Here is an 18,799-nt window from a genome sequence, read left to right on the forward strand (position 1 = left end):
GGTCCAATGGTCCATGTTTTTCACTCTAGCCCGTTCGACAACCTGATAGGCTTTTCCGCTCTGACACATAGTGTCTAAACATGCCATACATGTTAATCCCACAACCCTTTGTCAAATAATAATTGATTTCAAGTATTAAACATTTTTGGCAAATAAATAAAAAATAAATTAATGACGTTTTTCGATTATTTATTCCTGTTGAATGTGGGTAAATTTTAACAATGTATTATTGTTTGTAATGAACTGACCATTGTATAGGAGAAAGAACAGTTTTAGTTTATTTACTTTTCGCCTATGTGCAGGTGAACGTAAATTTAGTTCTTGCAACAGACATGTAACGGAAGAAGTCCTTCGAAACCTAGACAAGATAAGCAGGGCAGCAGATCTCTCTATTTTTTCGGATAGCGTGCATGTGTACGTGTGGTGACCCCAGATTGCAGATGCATACACTAAACGAGGTTGAACTAAGGTTTTGTATGCTGTTAATTTAATATCTTTCGTTGTGCCATGGCGAAATTTCCTTCTTAGCATCCACAGACTTCGAGTGGCTTTCGCGCACATACGGCTATCGCGTTTCAGACCGTTCCCTTTAAATATGTCACCAGCAATGGGAAGGGTGTTCAGAAGAAGCACAGACTATCTTTTGCTCCCAACCTGGGGCAACTTTCTTCAATATGTGTCCTACTAGTTCGTAAATGACAAACGTCTGCAAGTACACAATGGTCACCCTGCAAAAAAAAAAAAAAAAAAAATAATAATAATAATATAAATGAAAAAAAAAAAAGCAGACGACACTGATTGCCCGCTCCGTATGATCGAGTCAAAAGTTACAGAAAACGAGGTGCGGATGACACAGTGCATGCAGTTTTGAACTCCCTTCGAACAAACGGCGTCGATCAACCCGGTTTTCGACCAAGCGGCGTTCGATCAAACTGCATTCGATCAAACGGCATTCGACTGAACGGCGTTCGATCAAATGGGCGGACACTCGGCGGACGTGTTTGTCACGTTCAAACACCCATTGACTCACGCATGGACTTTTGAGCTCCCTTCGAACAAACGGCGTCGATCAACCAGCATTCGACCAAATGGGCGGACACTACGGCGGACGAGATCTCAGTTGTCTCGCGACGTAAACACCCAATTATTATTATTATTACTACGGCGGACGTGTTTGTTACGTTGAAACACCCATTGACTCACGATAACCCCGTTGAAATCCACACATTCAGTCAAATTCGAACTTCATAAACTTCGTTTATAAAGCTAAAAATAAACGCCCATAAAAATTCGCTCTAGCTACACACAAGCAGGACCAAGCTGTTACATAAACTTCAAACTGACACATTAAGCGGCCTTGGTAGTCTCCATTCATTCCACCTTTCTCACCCTATGACCTTCTATTATTATATTATTCTAGACAAGACCGACTACCAGGCCAAGATGCAGACCATTTTAAGTGACAAGAAACATTTTGTGAAACTTTCCAATGACCCCACAGCGAAATCTGAGCGTTGTCTCAATGAACACCTCCGGCACCTAAAAAAGACGGGCCACCTCGACGAGTCTACATACCGTCATCTTTTCTCGTCCGACGGTTCCACTCCAAAGCTGTACGGCCTCCCCAAAGTACACAAACCAGAATGCCCCTTGCGCCCTATTGTGTCCTTCATTGGTTCCCCAATTTATAACCTCGCCAAGCAGCTGGTTGACATCATCTCGCCCGTAACTGGAGCCAACGCCCTGACGGTTCGGAACTCTCGTGAGTTTGTGGAGCTGGTGCGTGAGCGCGTACTCGAGGATGACGACGTGATGGTGTCTTTCGACGTGGTGTCCCTTTTCACAAACGTTCCGACCACTCTCGCGGTGAGGGTCGCCGAAAAGCGGCTCCGTGATGATGCCACCCTCAGTGCACGTACTTCTCTGACTGTGGAAAACATTATTGTCCTGCTGCGCTCTTGCCTCAAACAAACATACTTCACGTTCAATCAGGAGATGTACCATCAGGGGGGGGGGGGGGGTGTCGAGGTAGCTTGCCGTTGTTGGCCGCACTCAAGTGGGCATCGTCACGACTATAGCCAAAAAAAAAGGAAACGAAGGTGGGAGAAAGGGGAGTTGAGGACTTCAAAGTGATGTAGAAGCAGGATGACCGGTACTGATGGGGCGGAAGCACACTGTAGGTGAGAGGTGCACTAGAGTGGATGTACCATCAGACTGAGGGCTGCCCAATGGGTAGCCCAGTGTCCGTGACACTGGCCAACTTGGTCATGGAGCACGTGGAGGAATCTGCACTAGAGCAAGCGCCCTGCCCCATTAAATTCTACCGACGGTACGTTGACGACACCTTTGTGATTTTAAGCAGGGTTCACGTCGATGCCTTCCATTCGGTCCTAAACAGTGTTGAACCTTCTATTCAGTTTACTTATGAAATCGAGAAAAACAACGTGCTTCCTTTTTTGGACGTAAATGTACATCACGACCAAGTAGGACAAATCAAAACAACGGTCTACCGTAAGGCCTGCGACACTGGCAACTTCCTGGACTTTAATTCCCACCACCCTACCGAACACAAGCGAGCCGTCGTCAGAACCCTGTTGGATCGTGCTGAGCGTCTCGCCTCCGACTCTCAACTTCAATCTTCAGAAGAGACCACCGTCAATGAACTGCTTAGGAAACGAGGTTATCCCCAGAAGTTTATCGACGACACGCGCAGGCGTAGAGAAGACAGGCAGCCAAAAGAACCTTCCACACATAATGGGACCATCTCAATTCCCTACGTCAAAGGGGTTTCGGAGCGTATTCGGCGCATTCTACTACCTTTGGGGATAAAGACTTGTTTCAAACCCCATATGAAACTTCGACACATCATTTCAAGGCCAAAAGATCCCACCCCACCTGGAAGCGAAAGCGGTGTTGTTTATAGGCTATGTTGTTTGGAGTGCAATGCCACGTACGTAGGTGAGACAGGCAGGAAACGGGACACCCGCGTTAAAGAACACAGACGAGACGTTGAAAAGGCGACCAACGCAACTAGGTCAAAGACCGAGCTCGTGGATCATTGCTGGACAACGGGACACGTGTTCGACTACAAGGGTGCCGTCACCTTGGCACGTGAACAGCGGTGGGGACCCAGAAAATTCCTCGAATCGTGGCACATACAGAGGGAGCCAACAGCATGTAATGCCAACCGTGGCCCACTTCCTGGACTGTACTCTGGCCTCGGAAAACCCGTAAATAGCAAGACCGGTTTTAGTGCTCCTCATTCCCGTCCCTAGACTTGCACTGATGATGTCTCCCGCATAGGAGACGAAACGTCTAAATAAATTGTTATTTCCCGTTGCGTTAAGTCGGTGACAATTTTTTCATTCTCCAGTTATGACGCCCGGCTTTTGGAATATCTTCGCCTATGACCTTGTTCCAAATGCGGGAGGGGAAGACCGGGCCTTTGTGGTCTCCCACGGAGGAGGGAGGAGGAGGAGTGTCGTTGGGAGGAACCCGAGAGGTCTGCCTGCCTGATTAGGCGGCATGTTTCTCGGGAAGGGAAAGGTGGTGGAGAGGAGGAGAGGAAAGGGTGAAGTGGAAGACCGAGCGGAATCTCCGCTCGGGGGGAGGATAGCTGCGTCCATGGGCCGACTTCAGGGGCACTGTGCCGGCATAGGGAAACCCAGGAAAAACCCCAGACGGCACAGCCGCGGATTCGAACCGCGGACCTCCCAGTCTCCAAGCGCACGCGTTACCGCTGCGCCACCGGAGCTGGTTGGTCTCCCACCTTTCGGTGCATATGAGCATTCGGATGTTCTGGACGTTCGGTGCTTATGAGCAGGTTCTCCCCTCCTGCTCATTTCCACCAAACGCTCAAAACCACCAACTTTTTTTTCGGTGCACATGGGCGTTTGGAGGTTTTGAGCGTTTGGAGGTTATGAGCATTTGGTGCTTATGAGCTACTACCGGGAGGTTGACAGTCATTTTTTGTTGAGTCCTAAGCTGACCGGCATGACGAATGCCGCAACATTTCCCGGTCGTGTCATTGACCATGAAAGCATTCTTGGAAAAATACCCTGGATTTGTTTGAGGGTGTGGGTGTTATCTCCCAGCAGCTGCCAATGGATATACTAGAGTAACTAAGCTCGCCGAGACTCGGATCCTGAGATGGCATTGTCAATCTCTGCTGGTTCGCCGTGTTGTTGTAAAGTGGGTCCACCCGACGTGGACCACGAAATCCCGGGTTTATTATATGCAGCTCGCGCGTGTCATTGGCCTAGCAGCGTATCCCGGGAAGAAACCTTAGTCCCCGTATTTTCGCTCCCACCTCCACACTTGTGGGCTCCAGTGAGGATCACTCGTTGGATTATAAGATGTCACCGATGATAATCACGTGAATGTGGCCTGGGTTGGACGAGACGTTCAGGGTGAAGGCGGCAAAAGGTGATGGGAATGTAGTATTTTAGTGTCTTCTCTGCCTTCTCAAACTAAAATGACCGAATGCATCCCACTCGTTGCATTCGAATTTGGAGAAGCGTACTCAGGTAAGCGTCTTCAATATTCTAGTTAGCTGTAGCAATTACCGTATCGAGGATTACACGTTAAAGGCACTTCTTTCCACGAATCAATCGAATACCTCGTGGAGCCAATGCCGTGTTGTGAGGCCCGGGAACCTTTGTTGATTTGATGCCTTACAACGGGGAGGGGAGGGGGCGGCAGTTGTCTTTACTGAAAGAAAGGAAAGGTTAGCCATGCAAAGAGCCAGCTTATACAACGGCTTGTAGACATTGGTGTAGCATTTATCAGTTTTATCAGAACATATCAGGTATATCACATATTTATCAGAACATAAATGCACAATATCGCTCTGACGTCGTGTAGCTTCCTAACCGTGGTGCCAAAATAAGGGAATAAAAGCAGCTGTTGACCTTGAATTCACAGAACAAAAAAAGAAGGAAAGTCAGCATCGTTACAAATCACAGGCGCATCCAACACATGCATCAAACAAAGGTGGCTGTATTTGATGCAACCATGAATTTCCACAGCAATTTTTCAGTCTTGCGACAGAGGATCTCTCGAGCAAACGCACCAATGATAACCGATGCCCATTTCGAGTACCAACTATTCTTCAAAGCGAATTCCATGGAAATTGTCTGACCAAATGAAGCACGTGTCAATTTTGACATGGTTGTGGCTCTGTAATAGCATGGTAACGTAAAAGTAACTCGTTACTATAGAGTAACGGGAACGCGTTCCTTTTGTTACTTTGGTAACGGGTGACGTATTTAGTTCCTTTTTTTCGTGGTAACGGGTAACGGTATTTAGTTCCTTTTTTTTTTCGGTACGTATACAAGTCTACGAAGGCGTGGTGCCTGATGAGGAATCCGCACTATTCACGGGGCGCATTGTCTTCGGCAATCACTTCTGGATGACTGAAAAAAGGTTAAACATATTTAATCGAATTTAGGCGCTGAACTCCACGCGTTAGTAGAGTTTCGCTCTTTCTGTTTCGGTTAGAGGGTAAAGTGGGGCAAGATGAGACACGGGAGCAATTGGCGCCTAAATTCGATTAAATATGTAAGATGCGACAGTTTTTGCTCGACGCCGCCTGTCTGAGAGACGCGTTGCCCCATGCGCTTGAAACTTTGCTCATAGGTGTCTCTGTATGTCCGCTTTATTGCACGTGAGAATTGTCCAGATTGGTATTTGCGGTGAAGAGAAAAAAAAAATCGGTTACTTCTGCCTGGAATGTAAAGACCCGCCAAAAAGGCGCGATTTTCTGTAGTCCTTTTTCTTGTGAGCTGTGCAGCAGCGTGTCGCCGCAGGCTTATTCTGTCAATGTAAGTCCACATCCTATTTCTTTATTCATTCGCCTAGATATATGCAAAATATGGGCATTCTTGGTTATCCGGTGTTTAAGAGGGCATTCCAGCTCTCCGTCCCAATGTATTTCCTATGGAACAGTTTTTATGCTTTTTTCTCGATAACCACCGCGCAGATATTGACGCGGGTGGTTTCATCATAAAGAGGAAGACGAGATGAAGATATTTACGCTACTAGTTTCCTCATACATGTCGTATGTATTTTACGGCGACGTCACGAATGCGAAAAAAATACACAATTTTTCTCCTCCCTCTTTGAACAGGTTTTATTAAACTTCTATAGCCATCTCGAAAAAAACTTTCCATTAAATTTCTCTGGAAATATTTCAGGAATCGATAGACATCAAATTTATATGTTTACCACTTTCCGTTTTTATAAAAAAGCATGAAACGTGAGTACGGATAAATACCGTCTCAAAGCCCCGTATCTTATAAAGCTCGCGCCTTATCACCTTATTTTTACCCACGGGTTGAATTGTCCAATGAGCAACCGTCTACGATCCCACTTTCTTTTACGATTCACACTTCTGGATTAGAAATTAATCTTCCAACTTGGGAACGTGTTACTATGCACAATACGGTACAAAATTTCGATTATGTCTTTCGATTTTGCGCGAACTCAGTCCGCTAACAAAGAAAAAAGCGGAAATGTTTGCCTCCGAATGAGGGACAAACACACAAAGCCCTGGACCGATAATCCAGAAAATGTGGGTTCGGGTCCTAGAGCTGGCTAACCTTTTCAGTGACTCCCTTCTCTCAAAGGTTAGCCTGCGCTATAGCGGCTTGCTATTCCCGGCAAAGAAACAATTAAAAAGGAAAGAAGAAACAAATAAAACGAAGAAAAAAGGAAATATAACAAACACAGAAGGAAAATAAACACGAAATTGGTCACGGTTCACCCAGAATGCCACAGACTCGCACGAACTGAACAAGTGCCTTTGTCACTTCACTATGTTGTGTAGAGCCTAGCAACGTAGCTGGCTCATAACAAGACCGACGGGAACCATGCACATCTCCAGTATTTTCTCCATTACGCAGCCTCGAGGATCGTGGGCCACGTGCATGCTCGTACTACCACACACGATAGGCCTACGCTACTCATAAGGATGATAGGAAGATGATACTCATAAGAAATAGCCAGATAACATTTATTTACTGTAGTTTATTTTCCAATGGGGACTTCGATCACGTTATTTTGAGATACGGCCAATTTTTCGATACCGGTTCCCTGGATTTTCCATCTTTCGACGGGGCGAAGGCGGGACACCACAAAGGCGAGGAGGAGGAGGAGTGTCGTTGGGAGGAACCCGAGAGGTCTGCCTGCCTGATCAGGCGGCATGTTTCTCGGGAAGGGAAAGGTGGTGGAGAGCAGGAGAGGAAGGAAGTGGAAGACCGAGCGGAATCCGCTCGGGGGGAGGATAGCTGCGTCCGACTTCAGGGGAACTGTGCCGGCATACGCCTATTACACATCTGAGGGAAACCCAGGAAAAACCCCAGACGACACAGCCGGCCAGCGGATTCGAACCGCGGACCTCCCAGTCTCCAAGCGCACGCCTTACCGCTGCGCCACCGGAGCTGGTCACCACAAAGGCCGGTTCTTCCTCTCCCGCATTTGGAACAAGGTCATAGGGAGAGAGAGAATAAAGGTGGAATGAATGGCAACTACCAAGGCCGCTTAATGTGTCAGTTCGAAGTTTATGTAACAGCTTGGTCCTGCTTGCGAATAGCGCCTTCTCGTTTATGGATTTCAATTTGAGCTTTATTTTCATAGACATGGAGGCAGCCGAGGACGAAAGACTTGATTCTAGCTCGAAAGGCACTCCGCTCCCAGGGCTGTAGCAACAACGAACGTGGCCTCCTCCGAACATATGTCTGGGCTCACTTGCAACAACAACAACAAATAAATTAATGACAATCAATGGGGAAATTCGCCACATAAAGTGCGGTCCTCTACCCCAAGGCGCAGTGGGCAGGATGAGATGTGTCCTGATGCTGAGGTGATGAACGATGCTAAATAGGGCCACTTACAATGCAGAAGCTGGAATACGATATTTATATAGGGTTTATAATATTATACATGCATAGGCCTACAGTGAACATTTACGCAAAACCCTTCTTTCGAGCCTTGTTCTTCGCAAGTTGGTTAATCAATGCGTCATAGTCTAGAGATATGATAATCTTGCTTTCGGTTGACTACAAACACAGAAGGCCTGACATCCTTCATGGTTGAGCGCAGGATATTCTTGATCGATCAGTTTCATTGTGCTGAAGCTTCTTTCAGCATCAGCGACAGTAACTGGTGTGGTCAGAAAATAGAAGCCTGACGCAAATGCAAGGATTCTGATATATCTCTTGGTGGTTTGCTTGTACGTGTACGTTAAAAATTGTTTAGCGTCTCTTTGTTTGGCGTCCTTTTCTCAATGACACCTCCATTATGAGGTCGTTGGCATCAATGTCTACCATTTTTACTTAAACATTTTTGCCGCGACTCTCCAGTTCAAGTTCTCATTCACACTGCTACAAGCTGTTAGCTTTTTACAGAAATCCAAACAACTTTTTACCACTCCACGAGTTGGTCGATGAAACAGAAGATATGGCCTGATCAGTGAGAATAAGAAAGAACTGCAAAGATTTGAATTTTCGTTCTGCACAGAGACGACTCTTACTTTTTTTTTTTTTTTCACTTTTAGGAGAAGGTAGCAGACATTGCACTCACTGATCTCTATGTATAAAGGCTGGATCGCGCATGGGAGAGGGGCTCGTGGGGGAGAGGCGTGCCTTCGGGCCGCCATGTTGGTGGGCCCTAAAGTGCTGTGTGTGCCCATAGAAAACAATGGGAGGTAACAGAGATTGTGAGTATTTATTGCGCTGCAAGCATTGGTCGTTGTTTGTCATCACACAATTTTGTAAGGTGCCAGTATACTGATGTATCCTAACAGTGTTTCACAGGTGTCCTGCCGTTCGATTCTTAATTACGTTATGTTTTTCATTCCGAAACTAGACCGTCACTGCAGTGCAGCGCTGGGGATTGTACTACTGCACGTTTCCCAGCCAATATTTCAATAAGAAACGACTTGAGGTTAACAACAACCATGTATATAATATCCCGTACTGCGTTCTGGACAAAAATTGTTCCATAAAGAATGGTCCGGGAAAAGATATACTCGCATGGCAGAAAGAGATCGTTCTGTAGAATCAGAGCCGCAATGTTTTAGCCGTGTATGCGTTTAGTATGATTTATATCAAGCATCGCCTTAGAAAGAGTCTTTTAGTAAACGACAGCGGTGCTTTGCCTCGCAAATATGGACACACCGAAGCAGCCCAAATAACGCAATTAGATCACACTCGTTAGGACAGTTAATCAGGTAGTGATGTAAGCTTAATCAATTAAGTTACTTAGAAAGTGGTAACACCTGCTTGAGACACAGGACTCATCTCTTTTTGAAGTACAGCCCTTTATGTTTGTTTGCTTCTTCCTTTATTTGTTCTGATTATTTGCAGGCGCGATTGTGCCAAACTGAATGTCCTTCTCCAGCACTCACGTGCTTTTGTTGAATACAACTGCAGCGTGAGAAAAGCTGCTTGGGGACGGGGTCCTGCTATCCAGTGCCGACTTTGTCATGCTTGTTATGTGGAGCATGTTCCAAAAAATGCAGCTCCACGTATGGTCTTCAAATTGCAACAGGACTATTTGGAGCTTGAAACAGTTGTGATTTTGTCATTTTGGCCCTCGTGTACTCAGTCTGTGAAACGCAAACAGAAAAGTCTAACACGATATGCTTTTGTAATGAAGATCACTGATGATGAGTAAAGAGAATATACGAGTTCAAGTTTATTCAATATTTTATATCATTCATTATATTATTCAACATTTTATGTCAAGTTTATACAACATCAAGTTTATTCAAGTTGAAGATTTATTTCTTGCACTTATGCGTTTCAGGATACAATGAACGTGCAGGGAGGTCGCAAAAGGCTACATTTATTGTTTTGTGACCTTGCTACAATGGCAATATATATCTCAGGAATGACAATGTACACGTACATTATGCAAATTTGTTGCACCCAATTTTCATACATGCTGAATTTTAAATTTTTGTTTTGCTGCCTATGTGTTCAGTGTATTACAAATTGCTTAATGCAAACAACACTTTGTTAGTTTCAAGCTTTTTGCTCCCATCTAAGATATTCCTATCCTGGAGGAACTGCCACTTCGACACCATAAAATATTCAGTAGGTTTCACTCTGGCAGGCCCTGCCACTGCAAATTTCCTGAATTGAAACCCTTCAAACTGTGTCATAATCTTAAATACGTCAATATTTCTGCAAGTAGTTGACAGCTGGATGACACTCCCCCTGCAGCTAAGGCAACTACAAAGAGTTCCAAGAGGCCGAAGGTAAACCTACAGCTGCATGAGTGTGATCAACAGTAGGGCATTCTCAATAAATAATTTTCTTCTTATAGTGTATATGTGCATGCCTATTAACTGGAATAATTATCACTGTTCCCTGACAAGTTTTAATTTCTAAGAGAGTACTGTAGAGGCTGCTTAGATCTACAACAGTTCATACAAGGTATTATATACTGTGAATGCCTTTAAAAATCCCATGTGACACATATGCCTTTACTTTCTGGAGGTGCTGTGGAGTTTGTGGGCATTACGCAGGTTCTGCACCCATTTCTTGAGTATGTCGAGGCAGCTGTGAAGTAACCTGCATTGATGATGATTATTCCAATTTTTATGGTGCATCGACAACAAAGGAAATAATACATCAGAACATTGGTTTGGGTGCAACCAGTTAAAAATGAATATGTTGTTTAATAAATGCATTGGACAAATGTTAAAACATCAGTTTAAAACATGGTTTACAATCCCAGTATCTTCTAAAAATTAAAAAGATTAAAAACTATTCTACAAAGAACATGGGGAACTCTTCTAAAAAGAATTATAATCTTTAATTATTATATTCCTGGGTGAAGGAGCCTAAGGTGTAAGGTGTGTTTCTGATGTGAACATGTAAGAAAATATGCAAAACTCAGAGAGGCTAACCACAGTGCGTGCACTGAGGTTGTTCCTTCCTGTAAAGTAAACCAGTGGATGAGGAACGTGATACTTACCTGTACACCCAGCCATATCACACTGCACATATTATTCACTAGGTAGCCCCCATGACGAAACCTGTATTGAGAGACCACTTTTGCCTTAAAAACTGCTACAAATAGCACGACACGCTACAAATTATTACTATCGTAACAAGCTGACGATACAGCTCAGACACAAAGGCGTTATTCAAGTCGCGCCACACCACCGTTACGTAGGATTTTTTTGTCACAAATCAAACCAAGGCACAAATCAATACCAATAGATGAAAAATTGTGACAATCGTGGTCTCATTATGACGTAATACGGAACTTGTGCGCGAAGGTAATTCAAAGAAATGAATGTGGCACTTGCCTCCGCAAAGAACACCGTGTACCATGCTAGCAATGCATGCAAAAAAGCGCTCGAGTGCTCGCACATATATTGATGACAACACTACCTGTGTGGTGTAACGTGTTCTTTCAAGCATATTATGCACTCAAACTGTATTTGCCGCCGGGTAAAATGCAAGTGCGCTCGATTGAACGTCGGAAGAGCGATCAAGCAACCTGCATCCAGTGTTCGTTTTGGGCAAAAAAACACTTCATAATGGTCAAGTAAATATACAGAATGGACGCCTATTTATTCCTTGATGAAGAGTGACTCACCTGTATAAATTTAGGCCCTGTAACCCTGCCAGTACGGTTGGTACGACCGTAATTGCAAGAAGTTGCCATGATAGCTGCGGCGACTGTTGTGGGTACAGTAAGATGGCGGCCGGTTTCTTCACGCTCGCGCTCCCTATCCGCCATCCAGCCTTTTACAATCGAGATCAGTGATTGCACTTGATACCACTTGATTGGCTATGATCCGGTTCATAAGATGTCCACAACAACGATCCTGTATTTTTGGGCGCACGGAACCGCGCGGGACCATTTTTTTCCGCCACCCAACCAGGGACCAATTTTTCCAGGACCAACTTTTCCGGACTACTTTTTTCCGGGACTCCATCCAGCATGCTCTGCACATTCTTGCTCCTATAGGTCTTCAATCTTCGGTCTGGAAGATGACTGGCTTGGTTCTTTGGATGATTGGTTTTCAACTCATTTCTCTTTGCCAACCGTTTTAGGCATTCAAGATCAACGTTACTTCCTCCTATAAGTAGAACTCGGAAATTTGCGTGCTATAACGATGACAACAGACAGGTATCTAGGCCCTCAAAAGCACCTAAATAGGCAAGAACATGCAAAAACAGTCACGTTGTAACACATGCCAAAACTACTTCTAATATACGCTCCACGACGCAGACTTTATACTGTGGAACTGTAGCGAACGCTACAGGGCCATTCGATGACGCCAGTGGCTGACTGCGACGCTGTGCAGCGTCAAGCCTCCTTCCTTCACCGCTAGTTCAAGCTCACTGGGTGTTATCGTTGATCCTCCAACTTATACTCAGTTTAATTTTATTCCATCAGTTTATTTTTACGACTCGTTTTCTCCTTTAGCATATATGTAGCTTTAGCCGCTATGGAGTAGACGACGTTCCATGTTCATTATATTATCCGTCCGTCGGTCACATTTTCTCTTACACGTTTTGTCAGCCACACTCTCCCTCAGGTAGGCGAATTTAATCCACTGTGGTGATGATGAAAGGTCTCGCCGTTGTCGGCGGCCTCACAGAGGTGGGCAACGTCACGACTGACGGCCTGGGGAAATGTGCATCCTGGGCCGACTTCTAAAGGAACTGTGCCGACATATGTCTGAAAGCGTCTGAAGAAAACCCAGGGAAAACCCCAGACAGCACAGCCGACACCGGGATTCGAACCCGGGTAGCTCTCAGTCTCGACGTGACACGGCCAGCACGCTAGCTGAGCCACGCGAGCTGTGGCATCGCTCATCACAGTTCTCTCGCGGCGTAAGTCCACATCAATTAGGAACATGCTGCATGCGCATGACAATAGAAGAGTGACGGCGGACGTGTTTGTCACGTTCAAACACCCGTTGACTCACGATAACCCCATTCAAGCCCAGACATCCAGCCAAATTCAAACTTCATAAACATCCAAACTGACACATTAAGCGGCCTTGGTAGTCGCCATTCATTCCACCTTTCTCACCCTATGACCTTGTTCGAAATGCGGGAGAAGAAGACCCTACCCTTGTGGTCGCCCGCCTTTCGGTGCATACGAGCATTCGGATGTTTTGGACGTTCGGTGCTTGTGAGCAGGTTGTCGCTTCCTGCTCATTTCCACCAAACGCTCAAAACCACCAACTTTTTTTTTTTCGGTGCATATGGGCGTTTGGAGCTTTTGAGCGTTTGGAGGTTATGAGCATTTGGTGCTTATGAGACTACTACCGTGTGGTTACTCTGAAGTGAAGCTTATTTAGTGGCTCTAAGTTTACCATAAAAATAAACCCCTAAAGCCTACTTATGGCAAATTCTATTCGATTCCGCCGCTAAACAACATTATGCCCGGCACGGAGGGAACTAATCCACCAGCGAAACACAATCGCGCTCCAGCCAAGACCTTCTCGGATATCGTCGCACGCATATGGCAAACTCAGCTAGTCAATCCAACGCCTGTTGCTGCTCGACCTTGTAAGATGCAGAAGTGAAGACAGTGCGCTGTTGAAGTTCCGGTCGAGTCCGACGTTTTTCTGCGGATCAAGACGTGACGTGCCTGGACATGCGAATCCACGAATCCGCTCCTGATTGGACCGTTCCATTCTACACAGGAGAACAAAAAAACCGATCCAGATAGACCAGTCGAATTCGCCCTGAAGACCAACAGAAAGTTGTCGCAACGTATTACGCCGACGATAGTGAGGTGGTAGTGGTGGCGGGTGTGAAAGGGCTCGCCGTCGTCGGCCTCACAGAGGTGGGCAACGTCACGACTGACGCCCTGGGGGAATGTGCGTCCTGGGCCGACTTCTATGGGAACTGTGCCGACATATGTCTGAAAGCGTCTGAGGAAAACCCAGGAAAAACCCCAGACAGCACAGCCGGCACCGGGATTCGAACCCGGGTACCTCCCAGTCTCGACGTGACATGGTGATAGTGACGTGACGATAGCGAGCGTGTCGCTTGTCTATTGCGCTTTGCCTTTCCTGGTGCTTTCTCAACGCAATGAACTGCATGCACGTTCCACGATTAACTTCCTTTCTTCGTCGTGAGGAAGACAAACACGGAGGCAAACGAGAAGTGTTCTACTTGGTACCACCGCCCATAGAGAGAAGGAAGTTGATTAGGAGCCCGTTTCGCCGTCCGCCAGGATAATTAGGCCAGCAGCAATCTGTGGGTACAACGTGTTCCTTGTTTGAGCAGTGCTCCCAGTGAATCAGGGCGCTACAATATTGGAGGTCGCCCACTCATGCAAATCAAGCACATCGGTCGATACGACGTAGGATTAAGAGGGCGCACTCATTTCACGGGGTCCTTTCTCAGAACGACGTCCTACCTCTATGTCCCGCTTACGAAGCCACTTGAATGGTGACGTGTCAGCGAAACGAGTCTGGCAACATAGGCCGAGCTTTTATGCCCGGCTCCGTCCTTCGGATACAAACCGATCTCAATGCATACATACCAAGTGAATTGGTTCAAATTCGATTTCAACCCTGATTCCTTTTGTGGTTGACCCCGCTGTTATTTTAGCGTAACGAGGGCTGCGCGGAAGTGTGCGCTTCGTGTGATATTTGCATGCTGTTGTTGCTTGTTCTCATTGCATGTGTTCGTAATTTATAGTTGTATATAGCGTAACATAGGTATAAAATAAATTATACGCGGACAACAGAAGTACGAGTATTTCTATTGTCCGCGTATCATTTCTTCGTGTCATTAGAGTTTTAGTATACCGTTTTTGCATCTCCGATACGACACCCGGTACGGCGTTTGTCTCATGGAGCATGCGCGACGCTACCAGAGCTCAGCTAGCGTATCCCTATGGCGGTATCAGATTATTACCATAGTATCGCCGGTACGGATATCCTCGAGTAATAGCGTACTGCGTTTGACTAGTATATCGGAAGTGTCACGCGGGTTGTAGACCCCCCCCCCCACACACACACACCTCTGAGAAGAGGAAGAAGACTAGGCCAACTACACGAGCTGCAAGATGGCGGTGCGATCTCCCGTAGCATTTTTATGCTGCTCAAGGCTTAGCGCGTAAAGGGCTGACGTGTGGTTTGAACATTTATGATTTCCTTTATAACAAACGTACTAGTATGATGAAGGGATTTTCCTGTCAGCTCCGCTAAATTACAATCAAACCAATCAAAAAGAGGACGCGGAATCGTGGGGAGACGCGCTGATTAACCAGCGCGTCTCCCCATCTTTTCTCCTTGGTTAGGCGCTGACGTGTAAAACTGTGCAAATCTGTGCAGGCTTCTTCATGAGACAACATACTGCACTCTATCGTTTGTCATTTTGTCGCAAAACTTGATCGTGTAGGCTTGATTGTAATTTAGCAGAGCTGACAGGAAACAGACTGATTAGCAAAAGAAACGAACACGAGTCATGTCCCTTGAGATGCTGGAGACTTCTTCTTTTTGTGCATCACCAGCTTTTGTGTACCATTTTGTTTTAAAGTGAATAAAGTTACAATCAACAGCTGTACGTGGCTGATTGTTGCAGTGCGTAGTCGAGGGAAGTTACACGCGTGCTGTTCTCATTTGCCGGGCCGTAGCTTAGAAGTGTACGGCGCTCGTATATGCATCCTTCATGCGACCTGTGCGACAAGGCGACATCTACGCAGTGCGGCCTCCAGCAGAAGTAACCGACATGAGACACGCGACAGGAAAGCCACCTCAGTTTGCATGTAGTGTGCAAACGTTTTGGGTTTTTGCGTTCTATAACTGTTGAATTACGAACTGTACAAGTACCGGATGCAACGAAATGGATTGCAATAACAGAACTCCCCAACAATGTAACATCCTAAGGCTTCACGTTTCAGGGTTCGGGGATTTGCCACGCGGGAGCGCTACGACGTTAATTAACCGTACCGTCTCTTTCCACGGTGTACTAAAACCCCAACAGCGTCAGTCTCGCGTATAGTGATATCGTTTCCATTTATCGTACCCTGTACAGTACCCGGACGTTGCAAACTGGTTTACTAAAGCTCACTATTTATTGGCTGAGTCACCGTACGTGCAAATCTACTTCTAATTATTTAGGAGTATTAATTAAAAAGTGGTGTTCATTAACAGCAAGTATACGCTCCGCAAGTACGTTTCTGCGCAGCAGAAGAGGGCGAGGGTGTAAAATGACGTGCGCGGCGGCGTGCCGCACTCCCATTCCCATTCGCCGAGGCCCCTGTCGCCTCCACGTGCGAACCAAAGAAAGGTAAACAGCAGGGAACCCGCCATAAGTTTTGTGTGTTTTCCGCTTTGCAAAGTGATACGGTGTTAAACACCTGCTGCATTTATGACGGTACTTCGTCGCATTTGGATGTAGTGTCACTTATTTATTTCTAAAGCGCACACGGCTTCGCTGACGGTGCGAGAACACGATTAACTGTTGCTGCTGATGGCGGGTTCAAACGGCATTCTACGACCGGGGGAGTGTTTGTGTGCGTGTGTGTTGTGCAGTGTTTTACGTTGACTACAGAAAGTGTTCAAACACGGTGCACTCCCAACCAAGGCTCTGCTTTCGTGGCAGTAACGAAGAGCTCCAGGGCAGGTCGCAGTTTAATGTGCTGTTTTGAGTGGTCTCATAGTAGTTCTTACGTCTAATAACAGTGGAGTCTCACACTTTACCAGGAACGGGCCTGATCATTGTCCGTTCGGGTGGAACTGCACCAGGCTCCAGTTGCTTCACAGTGGAAGACGAAAGTTCGTACGCGTGCTGAGGCACGGTTGTCGTCGTCCTGTTGTTCACGGTAGTGTAGACCATTGTAGCTGCCACGTGACTAAATTTACCATGTCTACGAGGACACTCGCTGTTCGCCCTCGATAGCTGTCAAGTCCGCGAGACCGTAATTTGAACAAAATGGGGAAAATGTTTGCAGGATGCTCGCACGAGCGAACTTAACGCGAGCGAACTTAAGCGAACTTTTATTATCACAAAGTCTACTATTATCACAAAGTCTACTTTCTATGTTATGCGCACTAAGCGAAACAGGGCAAGGAAACCGTGGATCACGTGTGGCCTCCTGAGGTCAATCAAACATAAATACAATCTCTATAAAAAACATCGGTCTAATCCAGGAAACCATGCACTATACTTGAGGTATAAAAAAATACAACAATATTCTTTGCAAAATACTGAGGGAGGCTAAGGTACATTACTATTCGCGATCCTTGAGTGAATGCGAGGGGAACCAAAGAAAAGTGTGGAATCTAATAAAAGGTGCACTTAACCAGTCAAACGACAGTGTAGAAGTGTCTGCAGTGCGAAATTACGATGGCAACATTATAACAAATGCGTCCGATATGTGTAACCTCTTTAACCAATACTTTTGTAGCATTACAGACCAAGTCGAGTATATACCTCCAGCGAGAAATGATTTAGTTATGCTACCAGAAAGGCGCTCACAAACATTTTTCTTGGAACCAACGTGTGCAGAGGAAGTGGAAACTATCATGTTAAACATAAAAGTAAAAAAATCCACTGGGTATGACAACATTTCACCCAGATTCTTGAAACATTTTCGACATTACCTTTCAGGGCCATTGTCTCGTATTATAAATGACATTTTCTTAGAAGGAGTGTTTCCGGAAGAACTAAAGGTCGCTAAAATCATACCGGTACACAAAAAGGGGGATAGGCTCCAGATTTCCAATTATAGCCCCATAGCTGTGCTGAGCTCGCTCAGTAAGGTGATTGAAACGCTTCTCCATCGTAGATTGTTAAAGTACCTTGATAAACACAGCTTCTTGTCGGAATGTCAGTTCGGGTTTCGCCCAGGTAAATCTACAGATTTGGCGCTACTCAACACAGTTGAGAAAGTTAGAACAGCCATAGATAGAAAAAGATTAATAATGGGCATATTTATAGATCTAACGAAGGCGTTTGACCTCATAGATTATGAGAGACTACTGCTGAAACTAGAACTGTACGGAATAAGAGGTACGCCACTCCAACTCTTTCATAGCTATTTAACTGGCAGAACCCAGTACGTATCAATAGGCGATGATAAATCAACTAGCCTACAAAACATAGTTGGGGTACCTCAGGGATCAATCCTGGGCCCTCTGCTTTTTTTAGTTTTTATCAATGATCTGCCAGAGTTCTTATCAGCAGAGTGTACCCTTTACGCGGACGACACCAGCGTGTTTGTGGATGCCGTAACCCTAGAAACACTTCACCACGAAGCTAACCAAGCTCTTAACAGACTGTCTATCTGGCTGTCTTTAAATAAATTAGTTCCGAATTTTTCAAAAACTAGCTACGTAGTGTTTCGACCAGTACAGAGATCACTCGATCTTGAGAATTCAAGTGTGTATTTTAGTTGTCACAGGCTCTGTCGTGCAAAATCGGTAAAGTTTTTGGGTGTCACACTTAATGAGCACCTTAATTGGCAAGAACATGTTAATTACATTAGAGGGAAAATGTGTTGCGGCCTACAGGCACTGTCGAAGGTTAGAACCTTTTTTCCCTCACGCATTCTGGTCAATATCTACAATGCTTTGATCCACTCGCACTTAAACTATGCTCTCGTGGTATATGGACTAACCTATAGCAGTGTACTTCAGCCTTTGCTAGTAGTTCAGAAGCGTGCACTGAGAATCATACTAGCCAAGGGTCCCAGGGACTCGATCACACACGCCTTCTCCCTATTTTTGATTATGGATATCTTTACACTTATCAAATACAAATTAATTTTACTAGTACACAGATTGGTGTACTCCACTTGTGTA

General features: G+C 45.6%; 1 protein-coding gene across 1 annotated transcript; it reads left to right on the forward strand.

The window, feature by feature from the left end:
• Positions 1 to 1,392: 1,392 nt before the first annotated feature.
• On the forward strand, positions 1,393 to 3,275 carry LOC135398586 (uncharacterized). Its single transcript, XM_064629974.1, has 2 exons — positions 1,393 to 1,866; positions 2,214 to 3,275. The coding sequence occupies exons 1-2, from the start codon at positions 1,393 to 1,395 to the stop codon at positions 3,273 to 3,275; spliced, it is 1,536 nt and encodes a 511-aa protein (XP_064486044.1).
• Positions 3,276 to 18,799: the final 15,524 nt, after the last annotated feature.

Source organism: Ornithodoros turicata, chromosome 6 (assembly GCF_037126465.1).
Source record: "Ornithodoros turicata isolate Travis chromosome 6, ASM3712646v1, whole genome shotgun sequence".
NCBI lineage: Eukaryota > Metazoa > Arthropoda > Arachnida > Ixodida > Argasidae > Ornithodoros > Ornithodoros turicata.

Coding starts and splice junctions, on each gene's coding strand:
- LOC135398586 (XM_064629974.1), top strand. CDS start 1,393: ATGACCTTCTATTATTATATTATTCTAGACAAGACCGACTACCAGGCC. Junction 1,867..2,213: donor ACGTTCCGACCACTCTCGCG/GTGAGGGTCGCC, acceptor ATGTACCATCAG/ACTGAGGGCTGCCCAATGGG.